Consider the following 11,132-nt stretch of genomic DNA (forward strand, 5'->3'; position numbering starts at 1 on the left):
CTCTCTCTCTCTCTCTCTCTCTCTCTCTCTCTCTCTCTCTCTCTCTCTCTCACACACACACACACACACACACACACACTAAATTAAATTTAGCCAGGCATGATGGCTCACGCCTTTAGTTCCAGTAGGCAGATCTCTGGATTTTAGACCAGCTTGGTCTACATAGTAAGTTCCAGGCCAGCCAGGAGTATATGGATGAATGAATAGTCCCACTTACCTACATAATGCATTTCAGACCAGCCCCAAGACAACTGTCTTAAACAAAACAGCTCTTGCTTCTTGATCCAGGGAGAGCACATAAGCAGGCCGTGCTACAATCTTGAATGTTCTCCCTGCCACGGACCTACCACCCCTTGACTGCCTCAGTCACCCTACCTTAGCCGAGAAAACCTCTCCTCTCTTTTCTTAAACAAAACAAACAGATGGCCTGGGAGATGCCTCAGTGGGTAAAAAGAGCTTGCTACCAAGCCTGATGACCTGAGTTCAGTCCCTCGGCCCCTCGTGTTAGAGAAATACAACTGATCCCTGCAAGTTGTCTGGCTCCTCACGGGAAGATTTTGCTCTCCCAGGCAACAGGTAGGGCCCAGCATATGTCAGTGCAAGCTTAGGACTGTAAGCTTTTGAGACCTGGGAAGGTGTGTGCCAGGCTGCGCAGACTTGTTCTTGCAAATAGGCCTAGCATGTGTGCTGTCAGTATGTCTTATTGACAGGCCCCCACACGATAGCCCTGCATGGCCTGGAACTTACTATATAGGCTAGACGGGCCTTAATATGCAATCCTCCTGCCTCTGCCTCTTGAGTGCTGGCACTACAGGTGTGTGGTGCCACTCCCAGCTTGGTTTTTTGTAACATTTATTTATCCAGCGTGTGTATGGAGAACATGTGCCACAGCATGCATGTGGAGGTCAGAGGGCAACTTATCAGAGTGGATCCTCTGCCCACCTCATGAGGGTCCCAAGTCTGTGTTGGTAATAAGTGCCCGCCCTTTCTGACCGATCTTACCAGCCCCATCTTGTTTTGACTTTGGCCACTACTTGACTAGTGTTCACTGTCTCTAGACCAGGTCATCACTGTTGTACCCTTAGCACCCCATGCTGGGCTCAACACACAGTAGGTGCTTGATTCAGATCTACAGGACACAGCTATAGGCAACATCAGTTCTACAGACTCCAGGTTTCAAGAGAGAACCCAACTGTGCTGAGGTGACAGTGCCCCTTCCCCATGACCTACAGCAGCCCTGTTGTGCCAAAAGCGGTGGCAAGCCCGAGGACTGCCATAAACGTAAGGCCAGCCTGGGCTACAGAGTTAGCCTAATCTTAAAACATCAAAAGGGAGCCAGGTGCATTGGCCTTTAATCCCAGCACTTGGGGAGGCAGAGACAGCCTCTGGTCTAAAAGAGAGTCCAGGACAGCCAAGGTTACACAGAGAAACCTTGCTCAAAAAACCAAAACAAAACATCAAAAGTGGGACCCACTTTGTTGGCCACACTTAGGAGGCAGAAGCAAGCAGGTCTCTGAAACTGAAGGCAGCCTGGTATACATAGTGCATTTCAAGTCTACACAGTGAGACCCTGTCTTAAAAAGTTGCCAAGGGTTTGTGTGTGCGTGCTGGAACTTAACAGATGGCTCTGTGATTAAAAGCACTTGTTGCTGGTCCTGGGTTCTGTACCCAGGACCCACACGGTGGCTCAAACCATCCCTAATGTCCCAGGGAATCTGACACCCTCATATCAACAAGCACCAGGCTTGGACACATACACAAATGCAGACAAAACACCCAGATACATACAAATCAAGAGAAAATAAATGCCCCAAAAGTGTGTGTGTGTGCCTGCATGTGTAATGCTTGCCTAACATGCATGAAGCCCTCAGCACCATGTTAGTTCAAGGGCAGCCTGGAGATATGAGGCAAACACTCCACAAACTCAAAGTGCTTTCAGATAATGCACCCAAGGTCTGAGAAGTCACAAACCTTGTCCAAGGTTCCCAAGAGATTCGGAGGCACTCCAGCCTTGAGCGCTCCTGTATGCGCACCCTTTGTTCTGCCCCCCCCCCACCCCTTGCACACACACACACACACACACACACACATACACACACACACACTGCCTCCTGTGCTCACGGCTCTACATTTGCACAGTGCAGGCCTCTTTCCTGTAGCCACACGTTCCCCTCGGTACATTGGTCCCTGGTGGTGGGCATGTGATGGGCTTCCCCCAGTGCAGCCACACTACAGTGTTGTGGTGGGCATCTCATGCCTTTATCACAGGCTTGGGTGTGCAGGATAAATCACTGCCGCAAATAAGGATGTGTTGTAAATGCCTTATGGCCAAGCAGGGGCACTGAGTTCGACTTTCTTTTGCCTCCCCAACCAAAGATGCCAGCAGGCTTTTTACCTTTGCCATACGAATGTGTGTGTGTGTGTGTGTGTGTGTGTGTGTGTGTGTGTGTGTGTAGAGGAACAGGCCTGACTAGTGTCACCACAACTCCACAGTGTCCCCACAACAGGGATCAAGATTTGAACACAGTGCCAAACCGACAACGCTTGCCTCTGCCCATAAACAGAATTCCTCAACCTTCTAAATCAGATTCCAGTATCGCCGATCCCAAATGACCCTGGGTACTTAAACGAGAACACGGGATGTGGACGGCTGCCGCAAGAGGACAAGTTCCAGGCCAGCTTGGGCTACTTGTATCATGACCCGACCCTCTCTTTTTCCCTGTTAGAGGGAAGTCCACACAAACAGCCGCGCTTAGAAATCCCAGGTCTTTATTGATAGGCAATGGAGGCCGAATGGAGGCTAGGCCAGCTCACTCCCTCTCTCCCTGGCCCTCGGTCTGGTGGTGGCTTCGTTGATGAACCAGGAGGAGGCGTCTCTGGCCAAAGGCCTGGTCGCAGCTGGAGCATCGGTGGCTGCCAGTGGCCTGGCTGCTGGGCGCGGTAGGGGGGTCGTGACACAGGCGATGGGCCGCCAGCTTGGAGGGAAACGAGAAGGATTTGGGGCAGTGCGGGCAAGGGTAGGGGCGGGCGTCGGTGGCGTGGTGCGTGTGGCGGTGGGCCGCCAGCTTGGACGGGTAGCAGAAGGACTTGGGGCAGTCGGGGCACGGGTAGGGGCGGGCGGGCGCGTGGGTCCAGAGATGCGCCGCCAGCTTGGAGCGGTGGCCGAAGGCCTTGGGGCAGTGCGGGCAGGAGTGCGGGCGAGCTCCACTGTGCGTGAGGCGGTGCGCAGCCAACTTGGACGGGTAGGAAAAGGCCTTGGGGCAGTCGGGGCACGGGTGCGGGCGGGTGCCGCCGTGCGCCAGGCGGTGCGTGGCCAACTTGGACGGGTAGGAGAAGGCCTTGGGACAGTCCGGGCAGCGGTGCGGGCGCTGGGGCGGTGGGCGCCGGCGGGGCCGGGAGGGCACGCCGCTCCCAGATACAGCAGGCTGGCTGGGCTTCGGCAGGTCCTGGTGGGGGCCTGGGGGACAGGAGAGCTGGTGGGTTTCCGGAAAGAGGCACGCCCCGGACCCAGGTCTGGCTCTGCATCCTCCCCTCACCCTCTCTGAAACGGGGCCTCACTATGTAGCCCTGGCTGGCTTGGAACATGCTCTGTAGACCAAATAGCCCCAAGCTCACAGGCATCCCCCTGCCTCTGCCTCCTGAGTGCTGGGACTGAAGGTGTGCGCCGCCACGCCGGTCCCTGCCATCTCTTAATACTAGAAGGGCATCTCAAGGTTTCTGAGCAGGCAAGTGTCACACTGGTGTCCCATTAAAGCACGTTTCTGCTGGTTTCTGCTCGTCCTTTGACCTTACATTCTATGAGCGCCTCAAAGAGGTGCCAAGACGGTCCTGAAAGCTTCCAGGACTACCCATAATACCCCACAACCTGCTGGGTAGGGGGGTAGGGGAGTGTACCAAATGCCCATAGCATAGATTCTCCACAGCTCCTGGGGATTGATCTCTCTGAGAACGCGGGCTGCTCTCACCTCCTTGGGCCACTGAATCCTGGCAAGCGGGACTAGGTTCCGAGACTCTGGCCTCGGACTTCACGCTTCCACCCAGCATCTTGCTAGCAGAGGAACCGAGGAGCAGTCGGGCAGGGGGCGAGGATGACAGCCGGTGATAACCAAATTCATGGAGACAGGGGTGGCGGCCTAAAATCAGAAGGTCAGTCTGTTTAGGACCAGGGTTTTGGATAAGTCTGATCCTCACTCAAGAGGGCTGGAAGATGGAGCCTAAGCGCACACTGGGACGGGTGTGTGAAAATAAAACCGAGGGATAGTCTTTTTGCTAGGTGAGGTGGAGGCATTTCGGAATGGGCTGGGACCGCAAAACCTGAGATGGGCGGGGCTATACAAAAAGGACCACAGTCAGTGACCAGGCCACCCAAGCGCTGGGGCGGGTCTTTGAGCGCAGTGGGCGTGCCACTCTGTCCCAGTCGTGGGCCCTCTGAGTGCAGTGGGAGGGATTTAAGCGGAAAGGGGGGCTTACCCTGCCTTTAGTCTCAGTCTATTGATGCGTTTTCCGCCCTGTCCTCCTGGTCGCTAAATCGCATCTCTGGCGTAGAACTGGGGACCTCAGAGAAGACTGGGGAGACCTGGAAAAAAAGACGAAAGGAAGGTGTGGTGTGTAGAGCCACCTGGAGACCCAGAACGGACGTTCACTGGAGGGAGTCCCAAATGTTTGGCGTCGCATGCACTCCTCCAAAACCAGGGCACCCAGACTTATACCTACGCCCGGAGAGATCCTGGCGTCCAGTCCCCAATGCATCTCCGAGGGACCAGGACCCTGCCCTCCTCACCTGCAGGCTGCCCCTCCCCAAGGGTAGGGCTCCGGAACCCTCCAGTCTCGACTAAGCCTCTAGAGCTACCTTTCAGCCCTCGGATCTGCACCGCCCAGCGGGAGCCAGGAGACGCCGCTGCCGTAGGGAAGGAGAGCCGGGAACGGAGCCCCGCGAGCCGCCGGACCCAGCCTCACTTCCATCCCCTCCTCCCATCCGGGGCTGGAGGGGGCGTCGGCACGCATGCGCAGTCATGGCCAGCAGGAGGCTGCAGCTAGGGGAAGACCCCGTGGCTGAACCACCCAGCTGCCAAGTTCGTCTGTCCGATAGCACGAAGCTATCGGCCAAAGGAACCCAGGGAAGTGCACAGCTGGAAGGAGAGAGAGAGAGAGAGAGAGAGAGAGAGAGAGAGAGAGAGAGAGAGAGAGAGAGAGAGAGAGAGAGAGAGAGAGAGAGAGAGAGAGAGAGAGAGATGGGGGGTAGGGGGGTTCAAGTAGCCCAGGCTAGCCTCGAACTCTCAACATAATCGAGGATGGCTTTGAACTGGTGATCCTCATGTCTTTACACCTCCCAAGTGCTGAGACAGCCGTGCACAGTAACGCCCTCCCCCAACACTTCTTTTTGTTAACGTCCCTGTTATTTTCTTTCAAAACTTTATTGCATTTTATCCATTTATTTGTTGTATATGAATGTGTTTGAGTGTGGAAATCAGAGGACTCAGTTCTCACTTTCCACCGTGTGGGTCCCAGGGATCGAACTCAGGCCTTAAGGCGGTTGTGCCGCAGGCCTTTAATCCCAACACTCGGGAGGCAGAGGCAAGCGGATCAATTTGAGTTCGAGGCCAGCCTGGTCTACAAAGTGAGTCCGGGACAGCCAGGGCTACACAGAGAAACCCCATCTTGAAAAACAAAAACAAGCCGGGCGTGGTGGCTCACGCCTTTAATCCCAGCACTCGGGAGGCAGAGGCGGGCAGATCGCTGTGAGTTCGAGGCCAGCCTGGTCTACACAGTGAGTCTAGGACAGCCAAGGCTACACAGAGAAACCCTGTCTCAAAAAACCAAAAAAAAAAAAAAGAAAAAGAAAGAAAGAAAAAAAGAAAAAGAAAAAAAAAAAGAAAAGAAAAGAAAAACAAAAACAAAAACATAAAACAAACAAACAAAGAGCTTTGGGTCCATTCTACTCCACTTCTCCAATCATTTACAGAAAGTCTGGCAATTTCTTCCAGAAAGGGAGAAAGGGCAGGGATCAGGACACTGGGCTCAGCGAACTGGGTGATACCCAAAAGCATTTGCATAGTACTTTGGGCACCCTTCACCCCTGGGTGACGGGAGTCTCAGGCCACACCCAGGATCTGGTACCACCTGCCTCCCTTCCCTAGCCTGGATGGTCTGGGAGCGTCAGGCCAAGGGTGACATTGAGTGCTTGGCCTTCTTCCAGGCTATGATGGTGCAATTTCCTGCCCAGCGTTGGTGTGACTATGGAGTGTTTGTAAAAGTCCTCCATACTGGTAAGTCTCCAGCAGAATGACCCACAAGATCTGGCCAGCCCTGGGAGCCAGAGGAGTTATTTGGCGGGGCTGAGTTACTGGTTTGCACTGGGCTCTGCCACTTTCTAGTTGTGTGACCATGAGGAGGTCATTTTACATTTCTGGGCCTCAGTGTCCTCATATATAGCATGGAGGTCTCCCAGGGTTAAATAGTCAGTGGAAACTGCTTACAAAGTGCTAGTATTCAATCAATATTGCCTCTTTTTCTTTTGTTTTCCTTTTTTTGTTTTTGTTTTTGTTTGTTTGTTTGTTTTGTTGTTGTTGTTGTTGTTGTTTTGGTTTTTCGAGACAGAGTCTCTCTGTGTAGCCTTGGCTGTCCTGGATTCACCTTGTAGACCAGGCTGGCCTCGAACTCACAGCGATCCGCCTGCCTCTGCCTCCCAAGTGCTGGGATCAAAGGCGTGCGCCACCACGCCCGGCTGTTTTGTTTTTTTTTGAGACAGGGTTTCTCTGTGTAGCCTTGGCTGTCCTGGACTCACTTTGTAGACCAGGCTGGCCTTAAACTCACAGCAATCCACCTGCCTCTGCCTCCGGAGTGCTGGGATTAAAGGTGTGTGCCACCACACCCAGCTTTCTTTTTTCTTTCTTTCTTTCTTTCTTTTTTTTAAAACAGGGTCTCACTACATAGCTCTGGTTGTCCTGGAACTCCCTCTGTAGATCAGGCTGGGCCCGAACTCACAGAGATCTGGCTGCCTCTGCCGCCCAAGGGCTGGAACTAAGGACATGGGGGGGAGGGGGTTAAAGAGATGTGACACTACACCTGGCTTTTGCCAACATTTTTTTTTTAATTTTTTTGAGACAGGGTTTCTCTGTGTAGCCTTGGCTGTCCTGGACCCGCTTTGTAGACCAGGCTGGCCTCGAACTCATAGTGATCCACCTGCCTCTGCCTCCCAAGTGCTGGGATTATAGGCGTGCACCACCACACCCGGCAACATTTTTTTTTTAAAGATCTATTTTTATTTTTATCTATGTGTGTCTATGGAACGTGGGGTATTGAATGCCCTGGAGCTGGGGACACTGGTGTTTGTGAGCCATGTGACATGGGTGCTGGGAACCAAACTCTGTTCTACTGGAAGACTGGCAAGCATTTTGTTTTTGTTTTCTGTTTAGTTTGTTTGTTGTTGTTTTTTGAGACAGGGTCTCTCTCTCTCTCTCTGTAGCTCTGACTGTCCTGGAACTCGCTATGTAGACCAGGCTAGCCGCAAATGCACAAATGCCTGCCTGCCTCTGCCTGCTCAGTGCTGAATCAAATGTATGAACCACCAAGCTATGATCTATCCAATGCTGTTAGGCTCTGTTAAGCGTTCTCTCTCTCTCTCTCTCTCTCTCTCTCTCTCTCTCTCTCTCTCTCTCTCCTTCCATAATCCCAGTGTCCCCTGATTGTACCCACTGTTTCTCTCTGCAGTGTGTCTGGTGACTGTCTTGTGGGTCCTAGCTTCTTCAAGCGCGGGCCAGGCCTTCCTGAGTCCTTGGAAGGATAAACAACGCTCTCTGCCTCTTGGGTCATCTCTTCTTTCACCCCTTTATGACTCCATATTTCTTCCCTCTCTGGTCTCCTCTATTTGTCCATCTCTCACAGTCTTCCATACCCCAATTGTTACATTTTGACATAGAGTCTCTCTCTGCAACCCAGGCTGGCCTCAAAATCATGGCAAAGCTGAGCATGGCCCACATCTATAATCCCAGCACTTGGGAAGCAGAGGCAGGTGGATCTCTGTGAGTTCGAGGCCAGTCTGGTCTACAAAGTGAGTTCCAGGACAGCCAAGGCTACACAGAGAAACCCTGTCTCAAAAAACAAAAAACAAAAAATCCCAAAACCTAAACAAACAAAAAACAAACAGACAAGCCACAATAACAACATTTTACGGCCGTCCCACTTTTGCCTCCCGGTTGCTGGGATTACGCAGGTCAGTCAGTGGCCACCCCTGGCTTCTCAGTCTTCTGGGGTCAAGTGAACCTGGGTGTCTTTATTTCACTGTTACACATCCCATGGTCTTCTCTCCATTCTTTCGTGTGTCTCTGTAGCCCTCTGGCTTCCATCTTCCTGCCCCATTCCAGTTTCTAAGCATGACTGCGTCTCTTCAGTGATGAAGGCCACCAGGGAGTGCTGAGGACTACAGCAATGGTGCCCTGTGTGTGTGTGTGTGTAACAGAGGTTTAGGGTCAAAGCAAAGTTGGCTGCGTAAGGGAGTTTACGTTGTCAGGTCCAAAAGAAACAAGTGGTACCTATTTGCATAGGAAACAGATGCTGGCCTCCAGGCTCCCTCAGCATCACAAGCTCTTCTCGCCCTGCCCTCAATGCTAACCGTCTGCATCTCACAATCTTCCCTCCCTCAGCATCTCTTTCTTTAACTATTCCGGCCACATGTTCCTCCCTCTCTCAGTCTCCTTTGCCCACACTTTTTGTCTTCCTCTCTCACTAACACCCCACCCGACCACCACCACCACCACCCTATCCCCCCCACCCCACCCCACCAAGTCCAGTCTCTGGGCCATGTTTTTTCCAGTCTGTTCTTTCTCTATCTGCTCTGAACTCTTGTAGATGCCTCTGGCTGTACTCTCCCTTGTATCTACAATAAAAAAAAAAAAAAAAAACCTTCCCCTCAACCATACTTTGGAGGGGTCATGTTCTTTCTTTCTTTCTTTTTTGGCTTTTTGGTTTTTGGAGACAGGGTCTCTCTGTGTAGCCTTGGCTGTCCTGGACTCACTTTGTAGACCAGGCTGGCCTCGAACTCACAGCGATCCTCCGCCTGCCTCTGCCTCCCGAGTGCTGGGATTACAAGCTTGTGCCACCACGCCCAGCTATATACTTACTTTCCACGTGCAGGGTTTGCATGGTGAGAGCCCCAGGGTGCAGATAAAGGTGCAGTGTTGTTGCTGGACCCTCTCAGAATTTCAGTGCCTAGACTGCCTAGACTAGGCACCATGGCTGCATCTCTGTGACAAAGGGCACTGTGACTTGGTCCATTGGAATGGGGAAGCCTTGGGTGTCTCTTCCTGGCTGCTGGGGATGGAAAGCAGGGCTTTATGCACGTTACTTTATGTTACACAAGGGTTCTGCCGCTAAGCCACGCCCTTTGCCCTTACCCTAGGCGTGTCCCCACTCTGGATAGGTTCCAGGAGCAGAATGAGGTCTGTGCACTGAGATAATGTAGTTTATCAGCTCTAAGTTCCTTTGTCTTTGAGACAGGGTTTGGTGGGTCTGTGTGCTGGCTAGTTTTATGCCAACTGGACACACTCTAGAGTCATCAAAGAGGAGGGAATCTCAGTTGAGAAAATGCTTCTATAAGATTGGGCTGTGGTGGAGCACGCCTTTAATCCCAGCACTTGGGAGGCAGAGGCAGGTGGATCTTCATGAGTACAAAGCCAGCCTGGTCTATAAAGAGTGTCCGGGACAGCCAATGCCACACAGAAAAACAGTGTCCCCAAAAACCAGAAACCAAAACAAATGAACATACAATAAACAAACAAACAAACAAACAAACAAATCGGGCCACAGGAAAGCCTGTATGGCATTTTCTTAGTGACTGATGGAGAGGTCCCAGTCCATTGTGGGTGGTGCCATCCCTGGGCTGGAGGTCCTGGGTTCTATAAGAAAGCAGGCTGGCCAGGCGTGAAGATTAGTATGTAGCGTGTGTGAGCGCGCGCGCATGCGCGGCGTGCTCACAAGCGCCGGTCCAGGTCATTCTATTATATGGGAATTTGAATCCAGCTTGGGCTACAAAGACCCAATCTAAAACAACGACAGCGGGGGGTGGGGGGGTGGGGGGAAAGAGGGAGGAGGGAGGAGAAAGAGAAAACAAACAAAAAGAGAAGAAGGAAGGAAGGAAAAAAGAAAAATAACTATTTCTGACAAAGGTGCTTAGGTAACTGTGGTGAGGACCCAGCAGATGGCTCTGTTGCTAAGCAACCATCGCTGCCAATCCTGAGGTCCTGAGTTTGGTTCCTGGAACCCATGTGAAGGTAGAAGGTGGAAACTGACTGTACGAAGTTGTCCTCTGACCTCCGTATGCACACATGTGTCCCTTCAAAAAAAGAAATTAAAAAAAAAATTAAAGAACTTTGGGCTGGAGAGATGGTACATACATAAGAGCATGTAGTGCTTTTTGTAGCGGACCCAAGTTCTGTTCCCAGCACCAACGCTGGGCAGTACACACCCGTAATGTCAGCATTTGGGAGGTGAAAATGTGCGTGTATGTACACAACCTCTTACGATTCCAGCTCCAGGGGATCCAATGCAGTCACATGCTGTCATCCGCACACACCCCAACACAGACATACACATAATTTAAAATAATACAAATAAAACCTTACATTTCGTTGTTGTCGTCGTCATCACTGGAAGGCGTAGGAAGAATTGCCACGAAGTTGTGGACAGCCTGGGCTATATAAGACCGTGTCTCAGTTGGCATGGTGAATGCTAGCCCTTAATCCTAGCACTCAGGAGGCAGAGGTAGGGCGATCTCTGAGTTCAAGGCCAGTCTGGTCTACAAAGCGATTTCCAGGACAGCCCAGGCTTTGTGGTGAGAACCCGTGTCAAAAAAAGGGGTTGTAATCAGACACTTATCCAACAGTTCCTCAAAACACTAGTGATCTTGAATTTCAATTTTTTTTCCCTTTCGCAGGATGACTAGCCCACCACGTGTTTTCCTGGAAAACGTCCCTTGTCTCTAAGTGTCTGGGGGCTTTCTTCTTCTCTCCCTGTCTCTACGGCAGCATGGCAGCATCTCCGAATGCCTTGAGCCTGTGGTTTCTGGGTCTACCCGTCACCCTTGCCCACTGTTTTCCTGAGTCTTGTCCTATGCGTCTCCTTTAAGGCAGGCCCCG

The 11,132-nt window shown here is 52.0% G+C and overlaps 1 protein-coding gene across 5 annotated transcripts; it reads right to left on the reverse strand.

The window, feature by feature from the left end:
* Positions 1–2,753: 2,753 nt before the first annotated feature.
* ZNF575 (zinc finger protein 575) lies at positions 2,754–11,035 on the reverse strand. Of its 5 annotated transcripts, none has more exons than XM_084771461.1 (5): positions 10,620–11,035; positions 9,120–9,309; positions 4,471–4,576; positions 3,966–4,133; positions 2,754–3,457 (listed from the first exon to the last, which is right to left on the reverse strand). In XM_084771461.1, exons 4-5 carry the CDS (start codon positions 4,042–4,044, stop codon positions 2,811–2,813), a joined length of 726 nt encoding a protein of 241 aa, XP_084627587.1. In that variant the 5' UTR covers positions 4,045–4,133; positions 4,471–4,576; positions 9,120–9,309; positions 10,620–11,035; the 3' UTR covers positions 2,754–2,810. The 5 variants fall into 5 exon arrangements, with proteins under 5 accessions (XP_084627587.1, XP_084627585.1, XP_084627584.1 ...); XM_084771459.1 differs by having other exon boundaries at positions 9,120–10,330; XM_084771458.1 differs by lacking the exons at positions 9,120–9,309; positions 10,620–11,035 and adding an exon at positions 4,850–5,073.
* Positions 11,036–11,132: the final 97 nt, after the last annotated feature.

Source organism: Acomys minous (assembly GCF_964271855.1).
Source record: "Acomys minous genome assembly, chromosome: 20".
NCBI classification, from domain to species: domain Eukaryota; kingdom Metazoa; phylum Chordata; class Mammalia; order Rodentia; family Muridae; genus Acomys; species Acomys minous.

Bases quoted from the DNA above. Each gene is read 5' to 3' on its own strand.
- ZNF575 (XM_084771461.1), bottom strand. From the start codon at position 4,044: ATGCTGGGTGGAAGCGTGAAGTCCGAGGCCAGAGTCTCGGAACCTAGT. The intron at 3,458-3,965 runs GTGAGAGCAGCC...CCTGTCCCCCAG, and splicing joins GGATTCAGTGGCCCAAGGAG to GCCCCCACCAGGACCTGCCG.